This window comes from Scardinius erythrophthalmus (assembly GCF_964197995.2).
Source record: "Scardinius erythrophthalmus genome assembly, chromosome: 19".
Classification (NCBI taxonomy): Eukaryota; Metazoa; Chordata; class Actinopteri; order Cypriniformes; family Leuciscidae; genus Scardinius; species Scardinius erythrophthalmus.
The window spans coordinates 25979937-25998617 of record NC_138239.1 but is presented as its reverse complement, the minus strand read 5'-3'; the positions used below and the strand labels follow the sequence as shown (position 1 = coordinate 25998617).

The following is an 18681-nucleotide window of genomic DNA, read 5'->3' as shown; positions in this document are numbered from 1 at the left end:
TGGAACTTTCTGCTTGGGTTTCTTTCACACATTCAGTATGAAGGGAAATAGGACAGCCACGGGGATGACACTGGTGGATGATTAAGACGCCTTGGGAATAGCCTCGATTGGTAAAAGATGCTTTTGGTCGATGTGGGGGTTTAAAGAAGTTATTAGGAAATGATTCACATTCGTAAGATGAAAGTTAGACAGGTCTGATAGGTGTGATTTGGGGAATGAGATGGTGTCGCTCCAAAATATAACAAGTGTCTAACTTAGCACTTTAAAGCTACTGTCTGTAACTTTTTTTTTTGTCCAAAATTTAGATAATAATCATTAAGCGATTTTCCAAACAGTGTTTTTGTCTTATCCTGAATCACTATGGTACACCTATAATAAGTGTTTATATTGGGACTATTTTAGACTGTTTAGAGTTGTACCACTGCGGAGGAGCCCAGTACCTGCATGACTCGTCATAGACATAAACAGAGAGAAGTAGCTCCGGCTACAATGTTCTTCAGCAAGAGGTATGCAGTTCTGTTTATTAACTGCTAAAGAGCCAAAAGTTACGGATTGCAGCTTTAAATAGATTTAAAAAACAACAACATCCCTGCTGAGAAGATCAGCTTAGACCAGCATGGCTCAACAATAAGGGTGGGCTGATGGATGAAATTACCTAGCAGCCTATTAAGGAGTGAGACAGCTCTCAGATTTTATCAAAAATATCTTAATTTGTGTTCTGAAGATGAACGAATGTTTTAAGCGGATGGAACAACATGAGGGTGAGTAATTACTGACAGAATTTTCATTTTTGGGTGAACTAACCCTTTAACAGTATTTGCAAACAAAAATATTTGGTATTCTTTGATGTTCTGAACAGTCGTCTTTTTTAGCTTATTCTGTTGAATTTTGCTGATGTTAATATGCTAAGGTAATATTATCTAGATGGCTGGAATAGATGAAGTTTTATCAAAAATGTGAGAAAGACTTGGAAGAAAACTATGTTTAATTAAAAAGACTTTTCTTTTTTTTTACCTTTAAAAAAAAGTTTTTATAGTCCTTCTGGTATAAAAGCCTTCAATTGAATCTGGCTTGTCATACATGGAAATTATGCCCTTTTTTTACAAGATGTAATATAAGTCTCAGGTGTCCCCAGAATGTGTCTGTGAAGTTTCAGCTCAAAATACCACATAATTTATTATACCATGTTTTAAATGCCCATTTTTGAGTGAAAGGAAAAATATGCCGTTTTCGTGCATGTATCTTTAGATGCAAATGAGCTGCTGCTCCCCACCCCACTTTCCAGAAGAGGGCGGAGCCTGTACAGCTCGTTCCACTGATATGCTGCCAAAAACTAAAACATATGGTTTTGATTATTATCTCTATCGTGGTCACGCTCACGTGACATTGCAGTTCTTCATCATCATGAAAGTTTATTATCTGCATGCGTTTTAAAGCCATATCAGTCTAAACTTCTGATATATGGTTTTCTGAGTGCACACATCCAAAGCACAGAAGCTGGCTGTCAGACGAAGCGTCTCGTGGAGTTCTCTTTCACGTCTTACTGCACTTAAACTGTCAAATGCACACAAGGTTATGTCAAAAACACACAAAGTTCAAATAAACACAGTCAAGTTCTGTCTGCGAATGTAAACAGCAAGTAAAGAAATCACATGTGTATTAGGGCTGAACGATATATCGTTATCGTATCTATATCGAGATATGAACTTTCAAGATATTAATATCGAAAAACCAACGATATAGACGATATAGATTTCCCCTCTCCGCGCTCGACCTGCATACAACTCTGGCAGTCACAACAAACATCAGTTTTACGAGTGCCCTTGAATGCACCGCTAAAGCCAGCGCGCGCACACTACCGGGGGGGGGGGGGGCGGCGGCGTTTCCATGGTGACGCGTCATTGCTTGTCACGTGACACACCGCAACAGCGCTGAATGAATGATGATCTGCTTTTATGTCATTTTTCCTTTTTTATTCAGAATATTCACAAATGTGTTAGCTATGGCATGAAATATCTGATATTCCGATTGTCAAATATATGCAAGTGGAAGTATATTGTTGTTTAAACACCTTTATAACGATCGCGTTAGTTGAGCTGTAACGTTATGCGCGATGGGCGCCGCCGTGTTAGTTTGTGCCGCAGACGCAGTTCAGAGAATCGGATCTGTTGGATTTACAACCTCTATGTTTACAACACGTGAATTCATCCACTTCTCCCGAAATACTGAAAAGTAAGTGGCTGGTGAACTGGGGAATAGAGTAAACATTGAAGTTACTTACACAATGTGTATCTGATATGAATAAAACGTGTCGAATTATAATGGAAAGGATTATTATTACCTCTTCCATAGACATCAGTGTGTATTTTACAAACTCTAAATGTATTGTTTTTTTAGTACTTACGTAGTCATATCGTATTGTATCGATATCGAGATATCTGGCATGAAAATCGAGATATGAAATTTTGTCCATATCGTTCAGCCCTAATGTGTATATTAGATCTGTGTATTAAAGTGAAAGCGGCGTAATATACAGCACCTACTGCTATATATGCTGTTAATATAAATCAAACAACAAAAGAAAAACAGAAAATCACTGACTGGCCTTGATTGAATACAGTGCTATGCATAAGTTTAGACACCCATACTAAAGTTGACTAAAAAGAAGAATAAAAAATCATCTTTTGGAAACTGAACTTAATGCCTTAATTTAAAAAATTAGGAAAAATCCAACCTTTAAGGACACCAATTTTCTTTGTGAATGAATAATGTATCGTAAATAAATAAATATTCTTCCTTAAAATACAGGGTGCATAAGTCTGGACACCCCTATGTTAAATTCCCATAGAGCCAGGCAGATTTTTATTTTTAAAGGCCAGTTACTTCATGGATCCAGGATACTATGCATCCTGATAAAGTTCCCTTGGCCTTTGGAATTAAAATAGCCCCACATCATCACATAGCCTTCACCATACCAAGAGATTGGCATGGTTTTATTTCAGTTAGCCTAATAGCTAGTTTGATTTGCATTGAGAGATGATCTTATGGAAAGTACCCCATGCCAATCTCTAGGTATGGTGAAGGCTATGTGATGATGTGCGGCTATTTTAATTCCAAAGGCCAAGGGAACTTTATCAGGATGCATAGTATCCTGGATCCATGAAGTAACTGGCCTTTAAAAATAAAAATCTGCCTGGCTCTATGGGAATTTAACATAGGGGTGTCCAAACTTATGCACCCTGTATTTTAAGGAAGAACATTTATTTATTTATGATACATTATTCATTCACAAAGAAAATCGGTGTCCTTAAAGGTTGGATTTTTCCTAATTTTTTAAATTAAGGCATTAAGTTCAGTTTCCAAAAGATGATTTTTTATTCCTCTTTTTAGTCAACTTTAGCATGGGTGTCTAAACTTATGCATAGCACTGTAACTAGCTTTAATAAGAATACATTTCTTACTTGAATGCTGCTGTTAAATGCTCTGGCGAGGAGATAAACATGGCGGACTGTGTAAAGCTCACTCAGAGCGGGGTCTTTGCTAATAGGGCAGAGTCCGTCAGCAGTCGTGGGCGGGGCCTAAGCATATGTGATGTTACAAATGTTACAATCTGCAAACAGCTTGTTCTGAGACACTGCTTATGATTTATGGGAATTAAAAAAAGAGGAGTGGGTGGATTTGTACCATTATAGGGTGGTTGTGTACACTCACTGCTGACTCACATCTATGTTCAAAATTTTGCATAATAGGTTCCCTTCAAAATGTGTCCTTACAGTATGTCTCAATAAGAAGATAGTAATATTACTAAAAGATGCTTTGAAAATGCAAAAAAAGTCAATTAAATACATAATGTATACATAATTAAATACATAATGTATTTATATGAATATGCTTTGTGGTGGGACCGATGAAAATGGTGTAAAAAATAAATTAAATAAATATAAGTTAAAAAAAGTATTAAATTAAATTAAATAAAATAAAAAAATAAACACTTATTGTTAAGATTTGACCAGCATGTATTTCATGGCTGGATTATGCTAATTAATGCTGGTTTGATACCGGCTGGGGAAGCAGGTCAACTAGCATTATCTTTCTGGTGAAACAGGTTAAGTAACTAAGTAAGTCTTGCTAGTGAGCAGGGATGTAACTGTAAAAAAAAAAAAAAAAAAAAAAACACATAAAGGTAATGTTTAATGGTTTCATTTTAGCGTTGTTTTAGCAACTTTCACATTGTTGCTGCAGTTTTTCCTCACAAAGAAATTTCAATAGTTAATTTCGTAGTGAAAGGAACTTCAATATGACTATGAAGAGAGTTGAGTATCTATCACGGCGATTAGGGCCACTGCATTGCAGATGTGATTAGAGAGTCTTTGTTCACTTCAGCGTAGCTCCGATCAGAGGTCAGTCTAGCATACGGGCAACAGCCCACAAAATGCTGTTTCAAACATTACTAGGCCATTTTCCACTAGTTCATTTCATTCTCAATACCCTGGGCCACAATTCGGGAAACATTGAAATACTGTAAACAGCTTTAGCAGGGCAAAGGTGCTTCGTCAGTGCCATTCTTTTCATGCAATACCTTTAATTACCTCTTCAGTCTATTGCAGAAAATAACGATGGCAATTCAGCTGTTACCAAACTAATGGAACGTTTCGGCGCCAGGAGGTCATAATCCTCAAAAGGAAGGGGGTAGGGGATAAAAAAAACTAATCAACTCATAATACGAACGCTTTCAAAATGTTTTCAATTGGCTATTTGCAATTACTGCCCTAAAAAGTCCCCTCGTAAAGCACGACGGTGTTTTCATACATATGGCTGTTTGGGCTAACAAACAGAATTACCTCCAACTGCACAAGGTCGGACTTGAGACGGTGCTTGCAGTGATTGGAAGCGGGAAAATGAAAGCGTAATAGAAAGGCATTAATGTCCCTGACAGTGAAGTGATTAAACGAGAGCGGCATAGGAAGGCTTTTTAACGAGTGGAGAGGCAGTCGTAATTAAGAGCTAAACCCACACCGCTGAAATGTCGTCTAATTAAGTCCATTCTTTAATGCTGCCGTGTGCTCAGAGCCAGCCGGAGGAGAGACGCTTTATGACTGCAGCATGTGGAGGCTGTCGCATCTTTGTTTCAGAATGGTCAGAGGTTTAAAGGACACAGAACAGCATAAACTGCGTCATTGATTCTTTATGTGTTTATGTTTTAAAACATAGTTTTCTGATGCAAAATATGCCGCATCACTATCACTTCCAAATTAAATTATAATCTTGAAAAATCTGCAGTTATCCAAATTGTCCTATTGGACATCAAGATTGAGTTGGGTTGGAGTAAAGTTTGCCAAGACAGATTTAGCTGAATTCAAATGAACAAGTAAAGGTAAAAAGGGTTCAGGGTTCATACAGATTTTTACGAATAAATTGACATGATTTTTCAATGACTTTTGAGGCAAATATTCATCATCTAGTGTTCCATGAAACGTCCATGTATACATGTAACATAAGAATAAAAATCCATGTTTAAATCTGCCACAACATATCTAAACTAAATCTTAATGACAAGCTATGTGGTTTAAAATACAAAATAAGCAAAAACTGCAACTGTGCCAGACTTTACCCCACACACAAAATATAACGTCACATATAACGTCACGTGACGTGAAGGATTTGCCCGAATGTTACACAGATATGTGTGACACGAATTTCCATGACTTTTCCAAAACTTTGTGTTTATTGTAATGGCCTGGAAATGCCTTTAAAATTTCCATGACTTTTCAGGTTTTTCATGACCGTACAATCCCTGTTAGTTGTGGTAATGGTGGCTTACCTAAAGGTATAGCCATGGGAATGAGGTAACCTCGCACTGGAGAACCAGGCTGCTGCTGTTGGGCAGGATCACTGGGGCTGAACAGGAAATGGGGCTCAGAGACTGAAGGCTGCAGGGCAGGAACACAAGTTTGGGTTTTAGATGACTTCATCTTCACCCCTATATGAGTGAATGAAAAGAGAAGGACAAGAATCCATATAGAGTTAAATGGAAGACAGAAAAGGCAAAATTAGGGGTGGGCAATATGGCAAAAATATATTGTCTTTTTGGTTTTAAAGACTATTTCACAAGTTACAAAGAGAACCGTGAAAGACCATCAATCATCACTTCTAATTGAAGGGCTGAAACACACCTTTGACGGTCTCTACAACTTTAGGTCGCTGAGGTTTGGATTTCGGAGTGGGGGAGTTGAATCGAAGGTAAGGGCTTTTTTTGAGTGTGCGTCGATGACCATCATAAAGAGCTTTTCCATACAGTCTGGCCAAATACTCTTGATCATCCTGAGGTTTAAGCACAACCGACTGAGCATAAAAAAAAACACACTCAATTAACAAACTGTGTATCAAGATTTAAAATAGCAAACATGAATTTTATATTATGATGCACTCATACTGTATGTATGGTAAACGGCACATTATAAAAATATACACTCATACCTATAGTAAACATAATAAACTATAACCTACTAATCATATTGATAGTAAACATGGCAAATAATATTAACCTATCCATACAGTTATGGTAAATTACTACAATACTGCATTTTTATAATTATAATTTATTTGATAAAAAAAAAAGTAAAAACAACAACAACAACATAATATTGTGAAATAGTGTAAAGCTGAATTTTCAGCATCATTACTCCAGTCTTCAGTGTCACGTGATCCTTCAGAAATCATTCTAATATGTTGATTTGCTGAGGAAGAAACATTTATTATTAATAACAGTTGATAAAAGTTGTGCTGCTTCATATTTTTGTGGAAACCGTTTTTTTTTTCAGGAACAGAAAGTTCAAAAGAACAGCATTTATTTGCATGCTTAAAAAGTAGAAAGTTATAGCTTTGCTTATGTAAAGTGAGGCATACCCGTAAGGATTTCATTTAGTTTAATCTAACACGCATGGCAACCCCCGATTGTCGCCAGCAAAATAACTCTCAACCTCTTGTAACTGTGTGCTCTGTTGTCTGGATTGACTGCACCTTTAACGATAGCAGCAATTAAATGCCTGGATGGCCTCCACACATAGTAACCTTCAGATAACCACTGAATGTGTTGCTAGGTTAAGAATCATCCACACAGACACCGGGCAACGTGGACAGCCATTAACAGGACCAGGCTTGTGCCAAACACAGATAAGGCAAGCCTGCCTCTCGTCTTCTCACTCTTTATTTTTAGCAAATTAGTGTCGGGGCAACATATGGGTGCTCAAAGCGGCTCATTTAGAGAGAATGCCACTGAGACACAGAAGTACTGAGCTACAGTGTTTACATCCAGATGGGCCATTTTGGGAGTGTTTTGAGCTTGTCAGGTCATGGTGATAAGTAAACAACACGTACAGGATTAAACACTGCTAACAAACAGGTTAGAAGATCCTACAATTCATTATCAGTTTTAATATAACAGACAGATGATTTGGACCACAGCCAAATAGCCAATTATAAAGCTCTCATATAATGTTAGTCATTATCTACTGCCTAGTGCCTACATACAGTTTGAAGATTCCTAACCAAAATGAAAGCGGTAAATCAGTACAAACTATTTGATGCCAAGAACCCCAAAATATGATGATTCTTTTACGAGGGATCCCCTTCACATATACTGTATATTAGTAAATATATGCATTAAGGAATTAAATACACAAGTTAATAAGTATAAGTATCTTTTAGAATAAGGTTTAATATCTAGGCTGGGTTGGCTAATATTGTCTTTCTAAGAACTATTTTTGTGAAACCTGAAGAAAAACATTTTAAATTTAATTCATAATTGTTTGCATAATAAATATTTATCCCAAGGAGTTTGAAGGTTAACTTTAACAGTTCTAAAAATACATTACATAAAATCTATTTTTTTCCCTCTCAAATTTTCCACTGAACATTTTTAAAGATGCTTTGTCAAGTAAAAAGAAGTTTAACTTTTAAAAACACATATCGAAACACCCTGTCTGCAGTCGGATACCACTGTGCAGCATCTACCATTTTTAAAGCAAAAAAATGTTCTGTTTGAATGGCCTTCAAGAATTATTTAGCAGCCTACTATCTAGAATAGTCAGAATTATGCAGGCATCTCATTGCTATTGAAACAGCTTTAATATTTCATTATCAGAGGAGTTTGGTTGTTCTGTCCATTGTGTGAACACATTTTGAACGGCATTAGATAACACTGATATAATCCTGCTCACCGTCTCTTGCTTCCCTTCAGGTCTGGTTCTAACAGACAGAGCGGGTTGTTTGCTGTGTGCCAGTGTGCTTTCTGCTTGTGTTCTCACTAAGCCTCTCAGAGAGGTTTTCTTCTCTGCCGCAGAGGTTTCACCTCCCCCTCTTCCTCTTCCTCTTCCTTCACGTCCACTCCTGCTCCTCTGGTCCTGCTGCACCACTTTGGCGACTGCAGCATCACTCCTCTCCACACTCCTCTCAGAGTTCTCCCTCGCCAGATCATCCTGACAGGAGGAAGACAAGACAAAGGGAAGGAGAAAGAGACAAGACCTTGAAGTCAGAAACACTTGAATATGTGTTCAATAAAAAGTGCACGGACAGTAAAATAAACTTATTTTTAAAAAATGCTAAAAAAAAAGTGCTAGATGTTACTTATGTATGGAAGCTTGTTTCCACCATGGAATAAAACAATAAATAAAGGTAATTGTGACCTTTTTATCTCAAAATTCAGACTTTTTTCTCACACTTGCGAGTTTTTATCTCACAATTCAGACTTTTTTCCTCTCACTTGCGAGTTTTTATCTCACAATTCAGACTTTTTTTAATTGCAATTGCTAGTTTATATCTCACAATTGCAAGTTTTTTATCTCCCAATTGCGAAATGATATCTCCCAATTTAAAATCAGCTTTACAGCAATAAATGGGAAAATAATGATTCAATGATGCAACAGAATTCAATTCTGCTGTAAAGCAGCTCTAAAAAGATAATAATAAACAGTCATTATACAATTGAAATCAGTTCAGTGTTGATTCAGTTTGGTTCAATAACTGTGAAAAGTTAATCAATTATGGAATAAGTTCAATTAATCTATGAAGTAGCTTTGGAGAAAACAGTGATGTCATCATCTTGCTCAGTTCAGTTCTCATCCGATAGTGTCAGTGCAGTCAAGTCAATAATTTTGCAGAATATTAAGTGTCCTCAACTAAGCAAGCCAAAAGGCGACAGTGGCAAGGCACCAAAAACTCCAAACTTGAATGAACAAAATCAAATTGCTTGTGAGATAAAAAGTCGTAATTTCCTTTTTATGCTATGGAGGAAACAAGCATCCGAGTTTTTTTCAGTCGTTTTATTGTCCGCCAGGTAAATAATCATAAACGTGATCAGTTGGAAAAGTAATAGCAGATCTCTGCTCAATGCCAAGCATAAGCAAAAGCAAAAAGCACTAATGATTATTCAAATATTTTCCCTTTTAAAACAGTATTTCGAGAACAAAGAACAGTGACAGATTGTGCAGAAACAACAGATTGCATTTGAAGGGAGAAAAAGAGACTAAATCTCTCAGTTCAGCTCACCTGAATCTCCTTGCTGAGTGTATTGATCCAGGCATCAACTGTCTTCTTTATCCTCAGCTCTTCATGGACATCTCTACAGGACAAGACACATGACAGGTCGTCAACATCTTCAAAGACAAAAACTATTCATCTAGAAACTCGAGCCACAGAGCTACTTTTCTTGATGGTAAAGCTTGTTGTGTTGCTCTAGGCACGTTTAGTCATTCTAGTGCTTTGTACGCTAGAGGTTCAAGGTTACTTTTCAGCTACTTTTAGAGATGAATTTTCCATGAGCTGTGAATTTAATTTAATAATGGGAAGGGAGTGGACAAACACAAATCTCTAATCATAAGTTAACTTGCTAAATAAAAATAAATTAATAGAATTTATTTAGATTGATGGTGTGCAGTGGAGATTTACTCTACCGCTCAAAAGTTTGGAGTCTGTAAGATTTTTTTTATAGGCCTAATTTTATTCAGCAAGGATGCATTAAACAATATAAAAAGTGACAGTTAACAATTTCTAATTTCTGTTTTAAATAAATGCTCTTCTTTTGAAAAAAAAAAAAAATTTTCCACAAAAAAAAATAGGCAGCACAACTGCTTTTATGGTTTCAAATGTACTAAACATCTTATTTATCCAAACAATACATCTGATTTCCATTTAAATCATGTGATTTAAATTACTGTGAAATGTATTTGAAAAAAAAAAAATTAAAATAAAAATTATTTTATTCGTTGTGTTTTCCAAAAAGCTGCAAAAAATCTATATCAGTTTACGACTGGATTCAGTTTAGTTCTTTCAGAGATGCATTTACTTCAAAACGTGGAAGAGAATGAATCCAATTTTCAACGGTAAGATGAATTTCTCATATTCTGAATTAACTAAATGGATTGGAAACCAGCACTGCCATGCAGCGAATGGAATTTTGCCATAAACAGGGACACAAAACCCAGTTAGTTGGACTTCTGTGAGTTGTTTTATTTTCACGTCCTGAGTGTCTGAGATCCCCAATCCCAATGAGGGATGACATCTGCAGGCAGAGCAAATCTAAATGTGGCACACTGCGTTTAAAGACGCAACAGTCTTCCAGCGTTTCTCCGCTGAACACATTATGCTAATGCCCTGCTGTCTCTTGGACTGTTAGCCCATCTCTGAAACACTTATTGCACTGTATAAATCACAGAGATGAGGAGACGAGTGACAATCCCAGCATGCCATCCAAACTGCTGCTCTGAACCACCAACAGCCCATGTATCTAATTCTTGCTTCCTTTTTCCTCTTTTCATCTCTGCATTTCTGCTCAGAGGGATTGAAAAGGAAGTGTGTGTTTGTGTGGGTTTGTGTAAGAACACACTAGAGTTTATGCTACAGTACGTCAAAAAACACTGCAAATCCATTGAAGGGATGTCACGTGGACCTTAAGGAGTTTTTTGAAGTCACTCATGCGACCAAAAGATGAGAAAACTAGGGATGTGCACCACTATATATTTTTAAAATTGTCTGTCTTAAAGCTGAATTTATTTTTAACTTGTAACAGCATCTTAGAAATATAACACTCATGGAGGGGTGCTCAAAAACAGTGTGAGATGCGATGCAACAATAAAGGACGTTCATCTAAATGCATCTGGCTATAACAACAATACTTTAAAGGGGAAGAACTTAGAGGCAATGTTTTAGAGAGGATTTTGCCAAGCAGCTGAAGCAAATAACATGGTCATTACGATAATTAGTGGTTCAATGGATCACAAAACTCACGGTTCTGAGCATATTAAAGTTTTTGAGTCACGGATCGGATCAGCAAGAAACAATTTATGTGTGCGGGGGTGTCAGTAAAAAAAAAAGAACATACAGTATGCACTAATTACAAGCATAGATAAATACAATGTAACAAAGTTACAAATAAAGTAAGGTCTAATAGTATTCAAAATACAATAATTAAGATTTGTCTTCAATCTAGCCTTTAATCTCTTTTTTGTTTTGTTTTGTTTTGTTTAATTAACATTAAAGGGTCAGTTCACCCAAAAATGAAAATGATCCCATAATTGACTCACCCTCAAGCCATCCTATGTGTATATGACTTTCTACTTTCAGCCGAACACAATTGGAGTTATGTTAAAAATATCCTGGCTCTTCCAAGCTTTATAATAGGAGTGAATAGAAACTGAGATTTTGAACCCCAAAAAAGTGCATCCATAAAAGTAATCCATACGCCTCCAGGGGGTTAATAAAGGCCTTCTGAAGTGAAGCGATGTGTTTATATAAGAAAAATATACATAATTATAATTTTATAAACTGTAATCACTAGCTTCCGGATAACGGCCATCCGCACATTCACGAGAGAGTCGAGTTTCGGCGTATGACGCAGGATGTAGTATTTTATAAATTTATATAGGCTAGCAATTTTCATTTATTGGTGAACTAACCCATTGTGAATGCATGGATTAAACATGATAAACATGTGCTTTCTTTCTCAACTGTTTACATTCACAGGCAAAATGATTCTGTTTACAGAAAATACTTAATTTTCTGAGTATGTGTCCGTTCAAGCGCAAGGAGCTGCAAAAGAGGATTCAATTCAGTGTACTGAACAGCTGAGCGCACAGATAAGAGATCGTGAGTAATGAACTGAGTTCTCTAAATGAATAAAAATAGTGAAATGCAAACTCAGAATTTTAGGCAAACCTGCAATAATTATTTTGGTTAAATATACAAATACGCTTTATGTATTTAATCTCACTTTATTAACCAATGTCTTTGCTGCTGACCTTCAATGATCCAATTCAACCATACTAATAAGCAAAAACAACTTCAGCAATAAAAAAAAAAAATGAAATACAAATCTGATATTTAACTGAAGTAAGAGTGCTGAACTTTCTTCTCCTGCGTTCTATTCTTCTGTAATCCAGAATGGCAGTGCAGCTGAAAGGTTTGTTTGAGCAGCGCCCTCTCCTGTACAGGTGTGAATTTGCATTTCCTTCAGCCTGAGGCTTATTCGTTTCACTTTTGGTGTGAAAGGGCCTTTACATTTGCCAAAAATATAACTTTTTTTTTGTTAAAAACAAACAAGCAAGCCCAGCCCAGGTGAGAAAAACTTACAGAAAAGTAACATAATGCATGACTTTCCATAAAAAGTAACTAAGTAATGCAATATAAACAATAAATATATCTATAATAAATAAATAAATGAATAAATAAATACATTTATAATAAATAAATCTATTTCCATAAAACAAAAAAGTTAAAAGTAACTTTCCCCAACACTGCATACTGGTGAGACAAATATAATAATAATAATAATAATAATAATAATAATAATAATAATAATAATAATAATAACATCTTGTAAATATATATATTTTTTTTAAATAATGGTAACACTTTAGTTCAGGGTCCAATTCTCACTATTAACTTGTTGCTTATTAGCATGCATATTACTAGGATATTGGCTGTATATTAGCACTATAGTAAAATATATTAAAGCCTTATTCTGCATTGGCCATGTTCTACATCCCTTAATCCTACCTTACTAATAATTAATAAGCAGTAATTAGGAGTTTATTGAGGCACAAGTCGTAGTTAATAATTAGCTAGATAGTAGTAATAATTAAGAATTGGACCCTAATCTAAAGTGTGACCAAAATAATATTAATAATAACTGATCATTTAGTCAACTTCACTAATTAGCTAGTCGATTATTGGATGATCCATCCCTATCACTGATCAATGAGAATTTCAACCTGACATTGCTTTTTTCCACACCATCAAATTTCCAATGTACGTCAAGTGCGATCAGGAAGAAAGTTTGGATTTTGAAATTGCACAAACAATGCAACATAAAACGGAAGCCTCCCAGTGCAGCCAGAGCCAAGAGTCTGGTAGAGATGATGATTGGAAAGAAAATGTTTCAGTGGCCGAGCAGCACAGATTCAGCCTTGCTACAACAGCTGGCCATGAAAACAAAAAACCCCAAAGAGAATGAAGCTCTACTGATCCTTACCCAACATCCAGTGGACCCTGTCCACAAACACACACACAAAGAGTTATCCATAGAAAAACAGAGGGCACAAGGACTCACTGATCCACGGACACACACAGCTGCCCGCAAAATCTCACAAGCCGCTTTCGACACAAACAGGCTCTGAGATGAAGGCCCTGGCTGGCCATTAAAGCCTTGTCACAGTGTGTCTGCCGAGCGTCTGCCGTGTGATGGATTCGCCTAATCAGATGATGCTTGAAGACACTTGTGATTCCAAATGGAGCACAATTGATTCGAGCGGCGAGAATGACCTTCAATTAACCTCTTTAGACGACCCAGCATTTTCTTCACCGTTCTTCAACTGAGCCCCTTTAAAATCCTTATTATCCAGTAAATTTGGGCTTCTCAGGAGGGGAGAAAGTGGAAAATGAGCCATAAAAACTATTTAGCACCTCGTTTTATTCACATTCCCTCCACAAAAATGGAGAAATTCATGACAGATCTGGAGAGAACGAAATGAAAGCATGCAAAAAGCTTGGGTGCCAGAAAAAGATAAAAGCTTCAATTACTGCTGATCGGCAAAAATCAGAATAAGAATTATGAGTGTATTGAGAGTTTAAGTATTCTTAAGCAACAAAATCGCGCTCCAAAAATATTACTGATTGAAATATTTCCCAAAAATGTTTTTTTTTTGTTTTTTTGTGGCAAATATGAGAACACACATTATCTTGTTTACATATCAAACTTAACCAGTTCTATGCTAAGAAAGTAGACTAAGCTGTTAGCTTGATAGGCGAAGCCTCATTGAAAACCCAAAGAAAGGGAAATATTTCATTTGACCATATTTAGCTTAGTATTATACTTTGATGGGTGACTGGTAATTAAATATGCAAAAAGACACCATGATGCACCAAGACACCAAATATGAATATGTAATTTCATGGTTAAGAATATAGAATAAATAAAACTATAAAGCAATTTTCTAATCAAGCACCAAATAGAATACCTACTGTATAAAAAAAGTTGTTTGAGTATTTATGTGATCAAAAGTGACAGTAAAGACATTTATATTAATGTTAAAACGTTTTCTATTTCAAATAAATGGTAGGTTTGTTTCTACTCAAACAATTCTGGAAAAGATTTACCACAGTTTCCACAAAAATATTAAGTAATTACGTTGATAATAATATGAAATATTTCTTGAGCATCAAATCAGTAAATTAGAATGATTTCTGAAGGATCATGTGACACTGAAGACTGGAGTAATGATGGAGAAAATTCAGCTTTGCCATCACAGGAATAAATATTTTAAAATATATTCTAATAAAAAAACAGTTATTTTAAATTGTAATAATATTTCACAATATTACTGTGCCTTGACGAGCATAAAAGTCTTCTTTCAAAAATCTCAGAGACGTCGGCACCGATAGCCTCATGGGTAGCGTGCCGACATATAGTGCCGTTGCGCTTCGGGTGACCCGAGTTCGAATCCCGGCTTGTGGACCTTTCCCGATCCCGTCCCCTGTCTCTCTCCCACCTCGCTTCCTGTCCACTCTATACTATCCTATCACAATAAAGGCAGAAATCACAAAAAAAAAAAAAATCTCAGCGACTGAGACTTACTATTGAATGGTAATGTACAGTAGGTTTGCATGTTTAATGATGCGCATCGTAAAATGATAAGTAACGTATTGCTAAAGTACAGTAAGATCAAAAGCAAGTAAAATAGAAGAGAAATGATTTCAAAGTTGGGAAATAGTCTGCAGAATATCAGGAGTATAACTGTCTAAAAATCAAGACTGCACCAAATGAGACTTTAGAAAGCATTCAACCCAAGCACTTGGTCCCTGATGAACGATAAAAGCACATAATCTCTGAGGTTAATAACGGATGTAATTCTCAGGGTAATTACCAGAATCATCAAGCACTCTTTGAGGAGCAGTTGACACAACTACCAATTACGTAACTCGATAATAAGACAGTCTTTTCCTCCGAAAGTTATGATGTAAGCCGACGGGAAACTTGAATATAATACAGGTCGAACGCCGAGCCTCAGCTACTGACTGAAGGAGCCATACTGATTATGAGTGTAGACGGCAGGAAACATCAAGAAAGTCAGTTTGAAGCAGCGAGAGGAGTGATAAATCTCAATACTGACTCTGAAACCCAAAGTCTCTGCCACCTGTTGAATTATGCAACACCCTTCATGAGATTTTCAGCACATGGGATAATTACAATTACAAAGTCATTGAAACTCAGACTGAGAAAATATTGCCTTTACCCAAGTGTGGGCTGTAACTTTTTCGGTGGGTGGGGGGGGCATAATGAAGGAGAATAAAAAAAGATCTCAAAGTTTCACGTTCACAAATGCCCTCATTAATATTTCACCGCGATGGATGGCGGGAATAAAATCGAACTTCAGACTCGTTTTGCAGTGTCACTTCCTCAAATGAATGAATCCATCAAGCCCTGCACATAAAGCACGACGTGAAGCGCTCTCTCGCTGCGGCGCGGTTGGCGTGGGCTAAACCGGTGAACGGGGGAGAGCAGAACAGCATCTGGCACCTCAATCCCTGCGACCTTTCAGAAGAGGAAAAGATCAAAGCCATTAGAGCAGGGAGAGGAAGACGCATCAATCAGCGCGTTTGTGTTTTCATGCACACGCAAGTATTAGGAGCGGTGCTGATTGCAGCTGCCATTTTGGAGACAATTAACATAGAGGCTGACATTTTGTTTGAAGAGTTTGGATACTGAGACGGGTTTGAGAGGTGTCGGAGAGGGACCGTCGACCTTACTGTTGTTGGGCTGTGGTGAAGCTTTCAGCTTAAAACAAAAGCACAATGACGTCAAAACAGTGGCAAAAACATTCATGTTAATTCAGAACGCACTGGACAATCAGTGTTATGTATTTGATATATATAAAACATTAATTTAGATAGATTGAGATATGATACTGAAGATATGTCAAACCATATGTCATATATGGTATCAATATATTGGAAATATTTCAGCTAAACACTATGCTCACTTTTCAGATTAAAATAAGTGGTAACTCTCCCCTCTCAGTGCCAAAATAAAATAACAATAAAATATCAAAACCAACCCCAATCATTGCTATTATTATTAGCAAATTAGACATCCACAAATGAAAGTAATAATATGGATTATATTATATTATTTTATTTAATAATTAATAGCATTGATTGTTGTTGTTGCTATTTATGATAATGATGACAATAATAACAATAATGATAAGAAGAGTAATTAATAATAACAACAACAATCAATTATTAGCAAATGTTGCAGAAATTAAAAAAATCTTCTACTCATTATTATTATTATTATTATTATTATTATCAATAGAAACAACAATTACCAATGCTGTTATTATTATTAGCAAATGAGACATGCAAAAAATGCTTAAATTAATAATAATAATTATCATTATAGTTATTATTATAATAACCTATTTAAAATTAATGTAATGTTTTAAGTCAGCTTAAATGTTGCTGTCTCTGGGCACAAATGCAACTTCTCAGTCCAACTGATATGCTGATAATATAATGTGCAATGCAATTAGAAAAATTTGACTAAAAATGAGAAAAAGATAGCGTTTTCACTAGTTGCCTCAGACTTTTCTTTTCTTTTTTACTCCACTGTGAATCAGTCAAACGCTAATAACAATATTTTAAAATATTTGGGCATCAAAAACGGTTCCCTGTGATCTTTCCAGCACTGACGTTGCACTGAGCCCGAGGAAAGCGAGAACACTGCTGTTCTTTCTGCTTTCACAGCCTCCGCATCATATAACAGACAGCAGTCCTGGGGCGGCCTTCTCCATTTCAGATTCTAAACTGCTGCTTTAGCACTCTGCCGCTGCCACGTCTCTATTTCTCCGTATCTCTGGAAATGTGCATGATGTAGGCAGCGACTCTGGCTCGGGGTGTATCACAAGCCATTAGCTGCTCTGTGCCTGGGGTAATGTCACATTGAGAGCAGGCAGAATGGTAAGATTGAGTCTGACCTCCTGCTATAGAGCGTTAATACTATCCAAGAGACGTGGTAAAGCAGACTCCACCCCAGCTAAAACATCCCTCTAACCGCTTCCCCTGGCTCTGAGCGTTATGAGTTTTAAAAGCTGCAAACAAAAGTGAACTCATAATTCACAGTGACATAACCTCCTGGTGGTGAGTCTCTATCGACGACACCATGCTGTGACCGGGGTTCAGGTCTGACTCCACTGGCCTAAATATGAAAGCATCACACCTACACTTAAATGTTATTTTTTTCTGTGAGACACAAAACACGACACGCAGCTTTTTCCATACAACGACAAAAAGATTCCATTAAAGTACAATAAAAGTAGTCCATATGACTCTTTATTAATGTGTAATATATTCAAAGTCTTCTGAAGTCATACACAATGCTATCTGGAGCAGGAAATGGGGAAAATATCATGCTTTTCCCTTTATTTAAATAATAATAATGATGATAATAATAATAATAATAAATTATTACAATCATTGAGAGATATGCAAGCCAAAATTTGGCAATTTTTCTGAAAATATTTGAGACATTAATGACTGATATTGCAAATATAATGGCCAATTACTATACTCACTTTCCAATTAACAGAAGTGTCCAAAATATCAGACTATCTTTAGTTAAATAAATAATTTATTTTAAGTTTATTTTATGTAAATTGAATTATTTTAAATTTAAATTCGTTTTTTTTAATGCTATATTTTCTAAATTAATAATAATAATACTACTACTACTAATACTACTACTACTACTAATATTATAGGTTCATTTCAGTAATTTTTGGATGTCTCATTCACTAATGATAATCACAGTAATCACTATTGTTGTTTAATAATTATTATCAAAAAATATATATTATTATTATATAAATATATTTAAAAAAAACTATAAAGATGTAACCTGAAAAAAAATACAAAGTTCTTAATTTTTTTAAAAGCTTTTTTAGCCATGAATTGTTGCTCCGTGAAAGATTTGCGTAAACATATATATATATATATATATATATATATATATATATATATATATATAAATCTACTTTTGTTTTTTCTTCTTTCCCACAAAAAACAACAACAACAACAACAAAAATAATAATAATAATAATAATAATAATAATAATAATAATAATAATAATT

At 35.8% G+C, this 18681-nt stretch overlaps 1 protein-coding gene across 5 annotated transcripts in view; it reads right to left on the bottom strand.

Annotated features, from left to right (window-relative positions):
• kiaa0586 (KIAA0586 ortholog) overlaps nucleotides 1–18681 on the bottom strand; it is a gene marked incomplete at its 5' end in the record, with an annotated part of 125627 nt that overhangs the window by 56677 nt on the left and 50269 nt on the right. For 4 of the 5 annotated variants that reach the window (XM_081393842.1, XM_081393840.1, XM_081393838.1 and 1 more), the window contains 4 exons: nucleotides 5822–5980; nucleotides 6174–6342; nucleotides 8220–8477; nucleotides 9547–9619. In XM_081393842.1, coding sequence (XP_081249968.1) covers nucleotides 5822–5980; nucleotides 6174–6342; nucleotides 8220–8477; nucleotides 9547–9619 — 659 coding nt within the window. The remainder of the gene's footprint in view (nucleotides 1–5821; nucleotides 5981–6173; nucleotides 6343–8219; nucleotides 8478–9546; nucleotides 9620–18681) is intronic. The other variant, XM_081393839.1, reaches the window with a different exon arrangement.